At 50.7% G+C, this 13,045-nt stretch overlaps 1 protein-coding gene across 2 annotated transcripts in view; it reads left to right on the forward strand.

The window, feature by feature from the left end:
- The first annotated feature begins 440 nt into the window (after window positions 1-440).
- Window positions 441-13,045, forward strand: part of TRAF3IP1 (TRAF3 interacting protein 1) — a 53,808-nt gene continuing 41,203 nt past the window's right edge. For both annotated transcript variants that reach the window (XM_040440748.1, XM_040440750.1), the window contains exons 1-2: window positions 441-786; window positions 4,376-4,444. In XM_040440748.1, the coding sequence (XP_040296682.1) occupies window positions 664-786; window positions 4,376-4,444 (192 nt within the window). In that variant the 5' untranslated portion in view covers window positions 441-663. The remainder of the gene's footprint in view (window positions 787-4,375; window positions 4,445-13,045) is intronic.

Consider the following 13,045-nt stretch of genomic DNA (forward strand, 5'->3'; position numbering starts at 1 on the left):
TTGTTCTATTGCTTTAAGTATATTCTTGTTTGATTCTTTCTTAAAAACGGGGGGGGGGGGGGGGGGGCGCAGTTTGCCATCTTCGCCCTGGGCACCAAATGGCCTTGTCCCAGCCCTGTATGTCACTATCTGGTTTTAACTTGCAGAAAATGTTGTTTTTTTTTTGTGACAATTTCCCTTTAAGTTTGATATTCACTTCTAAAAGCCTCATTAAACGTAAAAAATCTCACCTAATTTTATTCATAGAATCTTTAAAAAAAATATCAATATACACATGTCCTTCACCGCACTACTCTTGTATAGAACAGAGGGGCCACTACTAGGAGGATGTAGACTGGACTGCAGAGCCGCACGTCCGTCAGCAGAACGCGGGTGGAGTAGAAGTCACGTGACTGTCAGCCTTTTCAGCTCCGCCCCGGGATGTGTTACGCTTTGTTGCCATGGCGGCGAACGCTTGGTAACGGCGGAGGCTGTGCATGCGCAGAACGGTGTTCGCTATGGATTGTGGGAAGGGAAAGGTTGGCCGCTGCTGAGTGTACGGTGCCCGAGCCTTGGAGACGAGTAGAAACGAAAACCAGGGATCAGAGGGGGATTCCTGGGCGTACGGCACCGCTTGGCCCCTCATCCTCCAGTTTACAGCAGTGACGTCCTCCGGTCCCCGGAATGGATCCTGGCGGTGTCCGGCGCACACAGGAATCACTGGGGAAGGTGATCAGGAAACCGCCACTGACCGATAAACTGCTGGGGAAGCCGCCGTTCCGGTACCTGCACGATATCCTGACCGAGGTGAGAGTCAATTACACCAGAAGTGCTGAAGGTGACAGCAACCTGTAGCTCTGCGGAGTGTGGGGACTACAACTCCCAGAATTCTCTTCACCAGGCATGCTGAGGCTTGTAGTCCTGCGGAAGCTGCTGTATAAGATGTTGGTGTCAGTCTGTGCCGGGGAGGTAGGTGATCGCATCCAGGGGTCAGCCTGTGCCAGGGAGGTAGGTGATCATTTCCAGGTGTCAGTCTGTGCCGGGGAGGTAGGTGATCACATCCAGGGGTCAGCCTGTGTCAGGGAGGTAGGTGATCATATCCAGGTGTCAGTCTGTGCCGGGGAGGTAGGTGATCACATCCAGGAGTCAGCCTGTGCCGGGGAGGTAGGTGATCACATCCAGGGGTCAGCCTGTGCCGGGGAGGTAGGTGATCACATCCAGGGGTCAGCCTGTGCCGGGGAGGTAGGTGATCACATCCAGGGGTCAGCCTGTGCCGGGGAGGTAGGTGATCACATCCAGGGGTCAGGCTGTGCCGGGGAGGTAGCTGATCACATCCAGGGGTCAGCCTGTGCCGGGGAGGTAGCTGATCACATCCAGGGGTCAGCCTGTGCCGGGGAGGTAGGTGATCACATCCAGGGGTCAGCCTGTGCCGGGGAGGTAGGTGATCACATCCAGGGGACATCCTGTGCCGGGGAGGTAGGTGATCACATCCAGGGGACAGCCTGTGCCGGGGAGGTAGGTGATCACATCCAGGGGACAGCCTGTGTCGGGGAGGTAGGTGATCACATCCAGGGGACAGCCTGTGCCGGGGAGGTAGGTGATCACATCCAGGGGTCAGCCTGTGCCGGGGAGGTAGGTGATCACATCCAGGGGTCAGCCTGTGCCGGGGAGGTAGGTGATCACATCCAGGGGTCAGGCTGTGCCGGGGAGGTAGCTGATCACATCCAGGGGTCAGCCTGTGCCGGGGAGGTAGGTGATCACATCCAGGGGTCAGCCTGTGGCGGGGAGGTAGGTGATCACATCCAGGGGTCAGGCTGTGCCGGGGAGGTAGCTGATCACATCCAGGGGTCAGCCTGTGCCGGGGAGGTAGCTGATCACATCCAGGGGTCAGCCTGTGCCGGGGAGGTAGGTGATCACATCCAGGGGTCAGCCTGTGCCGGGGAGGTAGGTGATCACATCCAGGGGACAGCCTGTGCCGGGGAGGTAGGTGATCACATCCAGGGGACAGCCTGTGCCGGGGAGGTAGGTGATCACATCCAGGGGACAGCCTGTGTCGGGGAGGTAGGTGATCACATCCAGGGGACAGCCTGTGCCGGGGAGGTAGGTGATCACATCCAGGGGTCAGCCTGTGCCGGGGAGGTAGGTGATCACATCCAGGGGTCAGCCTGTGCCGGGGAGGTAGGTGATCACATCCAGGGGTCAGCCTGTGCCGGGGAGGTAGGTGATCACATCCAGGGGTCAGCCTGTGCCGGGGAGGTAGGTGATCACATCCAGGGGTCAGGCTGTGCCGGGGAGGTAGCTGATCACATCCAGGGGTCAGCCTGTGCCGGGGAGGTAGGTGATCACATCCAGGGGTCAGCCTGTGGCGGGGAGGTAGGTGATCACATCCAGGGGTCAGCCTGTGCCGGGGAGGTAGGTGATCACATCCAGGGTCAGGAGCGCCCCTTCCTCCTTATTACACTGCTCGTTGTCTCGGAGGTGCGCGTTATACAGGTGAATGGAGCGAGTACTTGTCATTACACAATGCCACCGCTACACAGGAGACGACGTGTAGTGACAGGAAGTAGCGCTCACATGGTCTCCGGCATACGGCTGATCGGTGGGGGTGCCCGGTGTCTGACCCCTGCCGATCTGATATCGATGACCTATCCTGAGTATAGACTGGCGAGATGGTATTAAGAACCTGGATAGACTAATAGCGATGTGTTCATTGCTCTGTTATGAATAAAGTTGAGTGACGTTTACGACACGGAGCAGGCACAGTGGAGAGATGATGGTCGCCGGTTGGAGAGGAGGCGGATATAATGTAATGATCAGGCACATCTCTAGATGAAGCGTGGAGGCGGCCATCTTACAGCGGGAAGAGTCACACGTGGCGCTCACACAGGTGTAATACATGGTTTGATTAATTTTCGTAATTACTCCGCTTTTTGTGTTGGATATTTATACCTGAGCTTTTCTGGATGTAGTGCGGCTGGAGAAAGGCTTGTAATGAGCGGAAACCTGCCGGGTTTAGGATAAGGACGCAGGGTGAAGACTCGGGCCACGTGTATTGTATTCTCTGTCCTCAGTGTAAATCACTGCACACCCCCTTTCAGTTCCCAGTGCGCCACGTCCATGTAGATTCCGTATTTTTCCCACTTCCATCCATAGAAATGACTTTTCTCGTCCTCCATTCAGACCAGAATAGGACATGTTCTATAATTTGCAGAAAGGCCACAGGGATGCGCCAAAAATACGGATGCGCGTGACCTCGTGGAAATAAAATGCAGCTAGAACGCGGATTAAAAATAGGGCCATGTGTAAGCGCATAGGGTACAACTACACCGCAACGTGTGTAGCGTGACAATTTTTAGGATGATAGTCTATGGTGATGCGCTGCGACGGCAACACGAGAGTCGCAGAAAAATCCGTCCTGAGAGAAGTTACACAGCTGTAAGATCTGCGCGCTCCTGCCCAGGCGGACACACGGGTGACTTATGCCTCGTTTCCACTGAGCGGATCGGTTCGGGTCAGCACAGTTTGGAAGATTTGTAATGGTCCGGTCTATTTAGGTGAGCGTTTCCACTGCAACTCGGGCCGCCGGGTCCATACGTGGTTAAGAAAAAAATGCGTACTAATCGCGGCGTGGTGTTTATGTTGCGCTTACGTTTGACGTAATTCAGGCCGCCAATCAGGAGAATGTATTGTGTGACGCAAGTAGCTCCGCCCTATCCGAACCGTTCCATTTTTCTATGGCCCTACATCTGAAGCAGGACCCTGAATGGTGCGGTACGGTTCGCTTGTATGGATCGCTTTCATAGTGGAAACACCCAAAATAGCGAACCGTACCGTACCGACCCGAACCGATCCGCTCAGTGGAAACGAGGCATAAGAGCGCGGTTTACATAATGCAGAGCCGTCGTGCGCGTCTGGTAATAGACCTGGGAGGTGACCTGGTGTCAGCATGACGACTACTACCTCCAGCATCTGCCCACTTATGAACCTGGCACTGAATAGGAATCCTGCCGTCCAGGGTTTTGATTGTTAATAACCATTCTAGTACCATAGATGTAACGATAAGGCCGTGTCCGCCACTGCAGGATCCGTCCTGTGCTGCATGCTGCGCTCTTTTTTTTTTTTTGTGTCAAAATGTCGGACAGCTTGATGGACCCTATTGTGTCAGTGCACACAATGTGACGATTGGCCAAGACTTCATGCACACCGCCGTGTCCGTATTTCAGAAGGTACCTGCAGAATTCGCACACGGATCTGCCGAAGCTACGTGTGTGTGTTCATGGCCCCCTAGAAAAGTCCTAAATGGGACATTGTGCCATTCCGCGTGTGAAGACTGATGTGATGACTATGTCTGGCCATCTTAGATCGCTGTTCTTTACCTGATGTCTTTTCTTTATAGGTGATTAGAACGACTGGGTTTTTTAAGGGCTTGTACGCGGAATCTGAACTGAAATCGGATAACGTGAAGGTAAGTAGTCACCAGGTGATTCCTGTTATTCCTTTCTATAATTGTAAGATTGACGCAGTGTCGGGGTTCATACAGAAGGCCGCCCGCCAGTGATGTGGGCCCATGCTGCTCCTGTGAACGCCTCTGGTTTTATATGGAGGCGCTCTGAGGTTTTTTGGCGGCAGTGTTCCCATTCATGGCATATTATAGGACACTTCACCCCTCGGAGCATCGCTTCTACGGGAGAATACAGAGCCTCGTGGGGACAGGTACTCCTTGTGCTTCCATCATGGGGACCTGTAGGGACTCTTTGGGAAGAAGCGTAGGCTCCATGTACACACGGCTGGCAGTGACGTTGCTTATTATCCTAATGAGGCTTCTTTCACACCAGCGTTTGTGCTGGATTTGTCATGGTTCAGCAAAAACGCTTCCGTCATGATAATCCAACCGTCTGCATCCATTATGAACAGATCCGGTTGTATTATCTTCAAAATAGCCATGACGGATCCGTCCCCACTGACTTACCTTGTGAGTCATGACGGATCTGTCCCCACTGACTTACCTTGTGAGTCATGACGGATCCGTCCCCACTGACTTACCTTGTGAGTCATGACGGATCCGTCCCCACTGACTTACCTTGTGAGTCATGACGGATCCGTCCCCACTGACTTACCTTGTGAGTCATGACGGATCCGTCCCCACTGACTTACCTTTGGTTGTGTCCCCTTACCGCGATGGGGACACAACCAAATGGAACGGAATGAATTCTGGTGCACTCCGTTTTGTCCCCATTGACAATGAATGGGGACAAAACAGAAGCGTCCCCCCCCCCCCCCTCATGACGGATCTCAATAGCAGAAAGGGAAAGCGCATGTGTGAAAGTAGACCAAGACATTCTGTAAGTTATAATAAAACCGTTTCGGCCAGGTTTAGCCGACTCCCACAGCGCACTGATCTGTCACTCACTAAACCCCAACAGCAGCCATTGATGTATAATAGGGGCTTCCATGTTGTCTGAGCATTGCCACTAAGAGCTGTATTACATTACACGATCATGCAGGCGATTGTCGGGAGGGAAGCGTTCCTTTCTGCCAATCGTCTGCTCGTCAGTGGAGGAGACTGCTGCAATTACATGCAGAGATCTCCTCCACAGTATGGGGAGGAGAGATAGCTAATGCCCAAGCTTGTACCCATACAGACTCCTTGTTTGCCGGCAGCAGATCATGATTAGACACCGCGATCTGCCGCCGGCAAACAACGATTTTGAAACCTGCTGAAAGATTGCAATTGAGCGATGAATGATCACAACGAGATAATTGGCGGCGGTATAACGGTACTTTCACACTTGCGTTGTTTGATTCCGGCAGGCAGTTCCGTTGCCTGAACTGCCTGCCTGATCAGGCAAACTGTATGCAAACGCATGTCATTTTTTCTGACTTTTTTTTACATTTTTAAAGGTCTGCGCATGCGCAGACCGGAATACCGGATCCGTCAATGCGGCAATTTGAATGCTGGATCCGGCACTAATACATTCCTATGGAAAAAAATGCCGGATCTGGCATTCAGGCAAGTGTTCCGTTTTTTTGGGCAGAGATAAAACCGTAGCATGCTGCAGTATTATCTCCGTCCTGAACAGAAAAAGACTGAACTGAAGACATCCTGAACGGATTGCTCTCCATTCAGAATGCATGGGGATATGCCTGATCAGTTCTTTTCCGGTATTGAGCCCCTAGGACGGAACTCAGTGCCGGAAAAGAAAAACGCAAGTGTGAAAGTACCCCAAGTGTCCATGATCCGATCGACAATCGCCTTGTGTAATACAGGCTTAACATAAGCAGAAGACCATCTGTATAGCTACTGCCACTAAGAGGCGACACTAAGCAGAAAAAGTGTATTTCGTCCAATCGAATTTGAGGTCTTTGCAGCTCAACGTGACATCACATGGACAACGTAGAAGTTTTGTAGATTTTTTTTAAGTTTGCTGCCGATTTAACCCTGTGCGTTGCCAGGGATGAAATCGGCACCAAATTCTGCACCATTTAAAAATTCTGCACCTGCGTCTTTTCTGCCCCGTGTGAAGCCCATGAAATGGACATGCTGCGGGTTTAAAATCTGCTCCGTTTTGTGAAAGCTCATCCATTTTGCTGCTACTGAAAACGTTGCCAATTTTCTGCCTGCAAAAATTTTTGGGGTTTTTATTTTTTTAGCAGATGCCCATGCCTTTTCCAGACAGCGCTGTATAAAATTCTGATGCGCTCGGAATCCCGCACTGGATATAATGGTCATCGGCTTGGCTATGTAAATATGTCCTGTTATACTGTGAAACCAAAGAAATAATTTCACGCCTGAAAACACGTCCCATTCCCGAGCTATCACTTACATAACAACCGCCACATACACTGCTCTGCTGTTGCCCAGTTACAGCTGAACACAAGGGCAGGCTACAATGGTTGATATTAATGGGAGGCTGCCAGGGGACGGCGGCGATCGTAGGAAGAATTGTGTGGTATTAACCGGTTTAGATTAGGACTGTATGATTGCTGGACAAGATGAATCTGCAGAGTACTATGCTGTATATCGGGGGCCACATGCTGCCCTTGACCCCTGCTTTGCACTCCAGAAAGGATTATATGAGTTCAGTGGCATTCACACTACAGCATCCACAAACCGCGGATCCGCAAAACGTGGATGCCGGCCGTGTGCATCTTGCATGTTCCCCTTCCGCAGGGCCCGCACTATGTGACCATGCGCATTTTTGTTTGCCAAACAAAAATAATAGGACATGTTAAATTTTTATTTTGGACATACGGGTGCGGACAGCAGACCCAAATGACTGGGTCTGCATCTGATCCACAAAAAATGTGGACTGAAAATACAGTCATGTGAATGGACCCTTATAGCTGCCCATCTGTGCATGTGGCCCCCAGAATCTGCAATGGAGAGATCCACATGTAAGCGTGGTCTCCTCTTCTCTGCAGCAATGATCCCCATTGCCCCGATAGGTGACAGTCCTGGAAGTAAACTCCGCACTTATCACTTATTTATGACATACACTTTTATTATGCCATAAACGTCTCCGATCATAAAACCCCTTTAAGTTTTATTGCAGATCTTGGGAGTGTGGTCCTCGTATGTCGCCTGCAGTATGTTAGGAATGTGGACGGACATGGCGACTGATGTCCTGCCAGATGTATAGGGGTATTTCCATGGAGACACAGAATATGCCATAAATGTTCTATAGGTACGGATCCCACCATTTAGACCTGCACCCATCTTTTGAACGGGCCCTTGTCTCTCAGCTGCTGAGAACTGAGAGGGGGCCGCGGCTTTTTTGGGTCACTTGGGAGTTCCAAAAAATATGCAGAACACACATACTCCTACCTTGCTTTTTTCAGAACCCCGAGAGAAGTAAATTGAGCGATCTGTGCCTACATGCCCACCTCTACATGACACTGTCCTATCTTCAGATAGATGCAGATCAGAGGTGCCATCCACACCTACTGGACATTCCTGGCATATCCTGTTGTGATATATATATATATATATATATATACTGTGTATGTGTGTGTGTGTGTGTATATATATATATATATATATATATATATATACAGTGGGGGAAATAATTATTTGACCCCTCACTGATTTTGTAAGTTTGTCCAATGACAAAGAAATGAAAAGTCTCAGAACAGTATCATTTCAATGGTAGGTTTATTGTAACAGTGGCAGATAGCACATCAAAAGGAAAATCGAAAAAATAACTTTAAATAAAAGATAGCAACTGATTTGCATTTCATTGAGTGAAATAAGTATTTGAACCCTCTAACAAAAAAAGAGTTAATACTTGGTGGAAAAACCCTTGTTTGCAAGCACAGAGGTCAAACGTTTCTTGTAATTGATGACCAAGTTTGCGCACATTTTAGGAGGAATGTTGGTCCACTCCTCTTTGCAGATCATCTCTAAATCCCTAAGGTTTCGAGGCTGTCTCTGTGCAACTCTGAGCTTGAGCTCCCTCCATAGGTTTTCGATTGGATTAAGGTCCGGAGACTGACTAGGCCACTCCATGACCTTAATGTGCTTCTTCTTGAGCCACTCCTTTGTTGCCTTTGCTGTATGTTTTGGGTCATTGTCGTGCTGGAACACCCATCCACGACCCATTTTCAGTTTCCTGGCAGAGGGAAGGAGGTTGTCCCTCAGGATTTCACGATACATGGCTCCGTCCATTTTCCCGTTTATGCGAATAAGTTGTCCTGTGCCCTTAGCAGAAAAACACCCCCAAAGCAAAATGTTTCCACCCCCATGCTTGACGGTGGGGACGGTGTTTTGGGGGTCATAGGCAGCATTTTTCTTCCTCCAAACACAGCGAGTTGAGTTAATGCCAAAGAGCTCTATTTTGGTCTCATCAGACCACAGCACCTTCTCCCAGTCACTCTCTGAATCATTCAGGTGTTCATTGGCAAACTTCAGACGGGCCTGCACATGTGCCTTCCTGAGCAGGGGGACCTTGCGAGCCCTGCAGGATTTTAATCCATTGCGGTGTAATGTGTTTCCAATGGTTTTCTTGGTGACTGTGGTCCCTGCTAATTTGAGGTCATTAACTAACTCCTCCCGTGTAGTTCTAGGATGCTTTTTCACCTTTCTCAGAACCATTGACACCCCACGAGGTGAGATCTTGCGTGGAGCCCCAGAGCGAGGTCGATTGATGGTCATTTTGTGCTCCTTCCATTTTCGAACAATCGCACCAACAGTTGTCACCTTCTCTCTCAGCTTCTTGCTAATGGTTTTGTAGCCCATTCCAGCCTTGTGCAGGTCTACAATTTTGTCTCTGACATCCTTGGACAGCTCTTTGGTCTTTCCCATGTTGGAGAGTTTGGAGTCTGCTTGATTGATTGATTCTGTGGACAGGTGTCTTTTATACAGGTGACTAGTTAAGACAGGTGTCCTTAACCCCTTAAGGACCTAGGACGTACCGGTACGCCCTATTTCCCGAGTCCTTAAGGACCTAGGACGTACCGGTACGCCCTATTTCCCGAGTCCTTAAGGACCGAGGACGTACCGGTACGTCCTGACTTAAAATCGGAACTCCGGCGCCGCAGGGGTTAATCGGAACGGGATTTCGGCTGAAATCATTCAGCCGGCATCCCGTAACAATGCAGGGGGGGGTCATTTGACCCCCCCGTATCGGCGATCGCAGAAAACCGCAGGTCAATTCAGACCTGCGGTTTTCTGCGTTTCCGGTCCATTCGGGTGTCCTGTGACCCGATGAACCGGAAAAAGACTGCGATCGGTGGCGTAATTATACACCACCTATCGCAGTCCGAGGATTTGGAGAGGCGGTGCTGGCCCTGGTGCTGAATGCCGCTGTCCAGGGTGCTGATTGGTGCAGGGGAGAGAGGCGCGAGATTCAAACTTCCTGCGCTCCTCTCTCCCCTCCTCTTCCTGTCCAGCACCCTGACCGTGCAGCACCGTCCAGAACGAGCTCCTGTGTCCCCCTAATCGGCATCCATCACCCTCCTGCACCCATCGCCACCCAGGTAGGTTAGGGTCAGTGAGGGAGAGGCACCGTTAGGCAGGGAAAGAAGGGAAAAGTAAGTTAGAAAAAAAAAAAAAAAAGTACTTTTATTCCAAACTTCCAAACTTCCATCTAACCCTAACCCAGACCCCTCCTGCCACTTGCCCCCCCACCCACCCCCCACCAGCCACTTCCCCCCCCCCCCACCTGCCTCCCCCCCCCACCCACCCCCCACCAGCACCCCCCACCCCCCACTCACCACCACTTTTTTTTTTCTGCGTGCGCTGACTGGCCGGCACTTTTTAGCGTCCGTCCACTGTTAGCGCATCGCCCGCCCCACCACCCCACCGACCGCTGATCAGCGTTGTACCGCTGATCAGCGTTGTACCGCTGATCAGCAAGTTTTAACTTTTTTTTTTTCTAACACTTGCCCATTTTTTTGCCTGGACTTTTTAGTACGCGAACACCCGTTGCCCCCACACACACGCACATATAATAAAGTTTGCCACACACGCACACCTACACGCACACACACCCATGGCCCACCGGATGTTCTCGGCCGAGGAGGCATACGCCCAGATTGCCTCCGACTCTGAGAGCCCCAGTGAGGATGAGGATGACCCCACATTCCTTTTGTCATCCGCATCCTCCTCATCATCATCTGATGACGATGAGCCACCAAGGCGGCGGAGACGCCGCCAGGCGGAGCCAGGGGCCCCACATGCTAGGGATCCTGTGGCCCACCCTAGTACGAGCCGCCCTGGGGTTCGTACTGGTTTCCCGGCCCACCAAATAAGTCCACCGGAGCCCCCTGCCGATGAACTTAGCTGGTGTCCCCCAGTGGACTTTGAGCCTGAGATTCCGGATTTTGCTGGCAATCCTGGAATCCAGATTCCCACAGTGGGGTTTACTGAAATAGACTATTTTAGTTTTTTTTTCAGTAACTCACTGGTGAATTTGATGGTGGAGCAGACGAATCTGTACGCCCAACAGTTCGTCGCTCAAAACCCAGGCTCAGTTTTGGCTAGACCCGGTGGCTGGACGCCGGTCAGTGCAGCCGAAATGAGGACATTTTGGGGCCTCGTGCTGCATATGGGTCTAGTCCAAAAACCCAGTGTCAGGCAATACTGGAGTGGGGACATACTCTACCAGACCCCACTGTACAGTATGGTCATGACACGTCACCGGTTTGAGGCCATCCGGAAATGTCTGCATTATTCCGATAATGCAGCATGTCCCCCCCGAAGTGATCCTGCCTATGACCGGCTGTATAAGATACGGCCGGTCATCGATCACTTTGGGGCCACATTTCAGCAGGCCTACGTACCTGGAAGGGAGGTCGCGGTTGATGAGTCTCTCGTTGCGTTCAAGGGGAGACTCAGTTTCCGCCAATACATTCCCACAAAGCGGGCGAGGTATGGCGTGAAGCTATACAAAATTTGTGAGAGTGCCTCAGGGTACACTTACAAATTTCGTGTGTACGAGGGGCGAGATTCCCGTATTGAACCCCCAGAATGTCCCCCCACTCTGGGTGTTAGCGGGAAACTCGTGTGGGACCTTATGTACCCACTGCTGGATAATGGTTACCACTTGTACGTGGATAACTTTTATACCAGCATTCCCTTGTTCAGGTCCCTTGCCGCCAGATCCACGTTCGCTTGTGGGACCGTGCGGAAAAATCAACGCGGCCTCCCTGCCTACCCCCTCCAGGTACCTATCCCCAGGGGTGAGACCCGTGCCCTTACCAGTGGAAACCTGTTGCTGGTCAGGTATAAGGACAAGAGGGATGTCCTTATGCTGTCCACAATCCACGGTAACGGCACCACCCCTGTCCCTGTGCGAGGTACCGCGGCAACGGTCCTCAAGCCCGATTGTATCGTCGACTACAATCGGTATATGGGAGGAGTTGATCTCTCTGATCAAGTCCTCACGCCATATAACGCCATGCGCAAAACCCGGGCATGGTACAAAAAAGTTGCGGTCTACTTGGTACAGGTTGCCATGTACAACTCTTTTGTACTATCCCGAAGCGCTGGCAGCACAGGGACATTCCTCCAGTTCTATGAGGCAGTCCTCAAAGACCTGATCTTTTCGGACCGGGAAAGAGCAGGCCGGAGTACCTCGGGAATTGGAGGCGCCCGGATCGTCCCTGGCCAACACTTTCCAGGTGTGGTCCCCCATACTGGAAAGAAGGGACGAACCCAAAAAAAGTGCAGAGTGTGTCACAAGAGGGTGATACGGAAGGACACCACTACTCAATGTGACACTTGCCCCGATCATCCGGGCCTCTGCATTATCAATTGCTTCAGGGAGTATCACACTTCCATGGAGTACTAAATTTTTATAATCCTCAACAGTCCACTAGAGAACATAAAACACTATGGCTCTCAGACTTTGGAGACACGGAAACAATTTTTCTTTCCCCAAAAAATATTAGTTTTAGAGCAGGCATCCTCAAACTGCGGCCCTCCAGATGTTGTAAAACTATAACTCCCAGCATGCCCAGACAACCTACAGCCATCAGCAGGGCATGGTGGGAATTGTAGTTTTACAATATCTGGAGGGCCGCAGTTTTAGGATGCCTGCTTAGTGTCTCCAAAGTCTGAGAGCCATACATATTGGGCATCGTCGCGTGCGTAAAAGTCGTCGCTATAAAAATAACTTTTGACCAAACGCCTCGGATGAACGGTGTTAAAAATATAAAATAAAAACTGTGCCAAAACACCAATTTTTGGGCAAAATTTCAATTTGAATCCATTTTGCCGGTAATAAAGCAAGGGTTAACAGCCAAACAAAACTAAATATTTATTGCCCCGATTCTGTAGTTTGCAGAAACACCCCATATGTGGTCGTAAATGGCTATATAGCCGCACGGCAGGGCATAGAACGAAGGGAACTCCATATGGTTTCTGGAAGGCAGATTTTGATGGACAGTTTTTTTTTTGACACCATGTCCCATTAGAAGCCCCCCCTGATGTAGCCTAGACTAGAAACTCCAAAAAAGTGACCCCATCTAAGAAACTACACCCCTCAAGGTATTCAAAAGTTACTTTACAAACTATGTTAACCCTTTAGGTGTTCCACAAAACCAAATAGTGAATGTAGAAACAATT

This window comes from Bufo bufo, chromosome 7 (genome assembly GCF_905171765.1).
Source record: "Bufo bufo chromosome 7, aBufBuf1.1, whole genome shotgun sequence".
Lineage (NCBI taxonomy): Eukaryota > Metazoa > Chordata > Amphibia > Anura > Bufonidae > Bufo > Bufo bufo.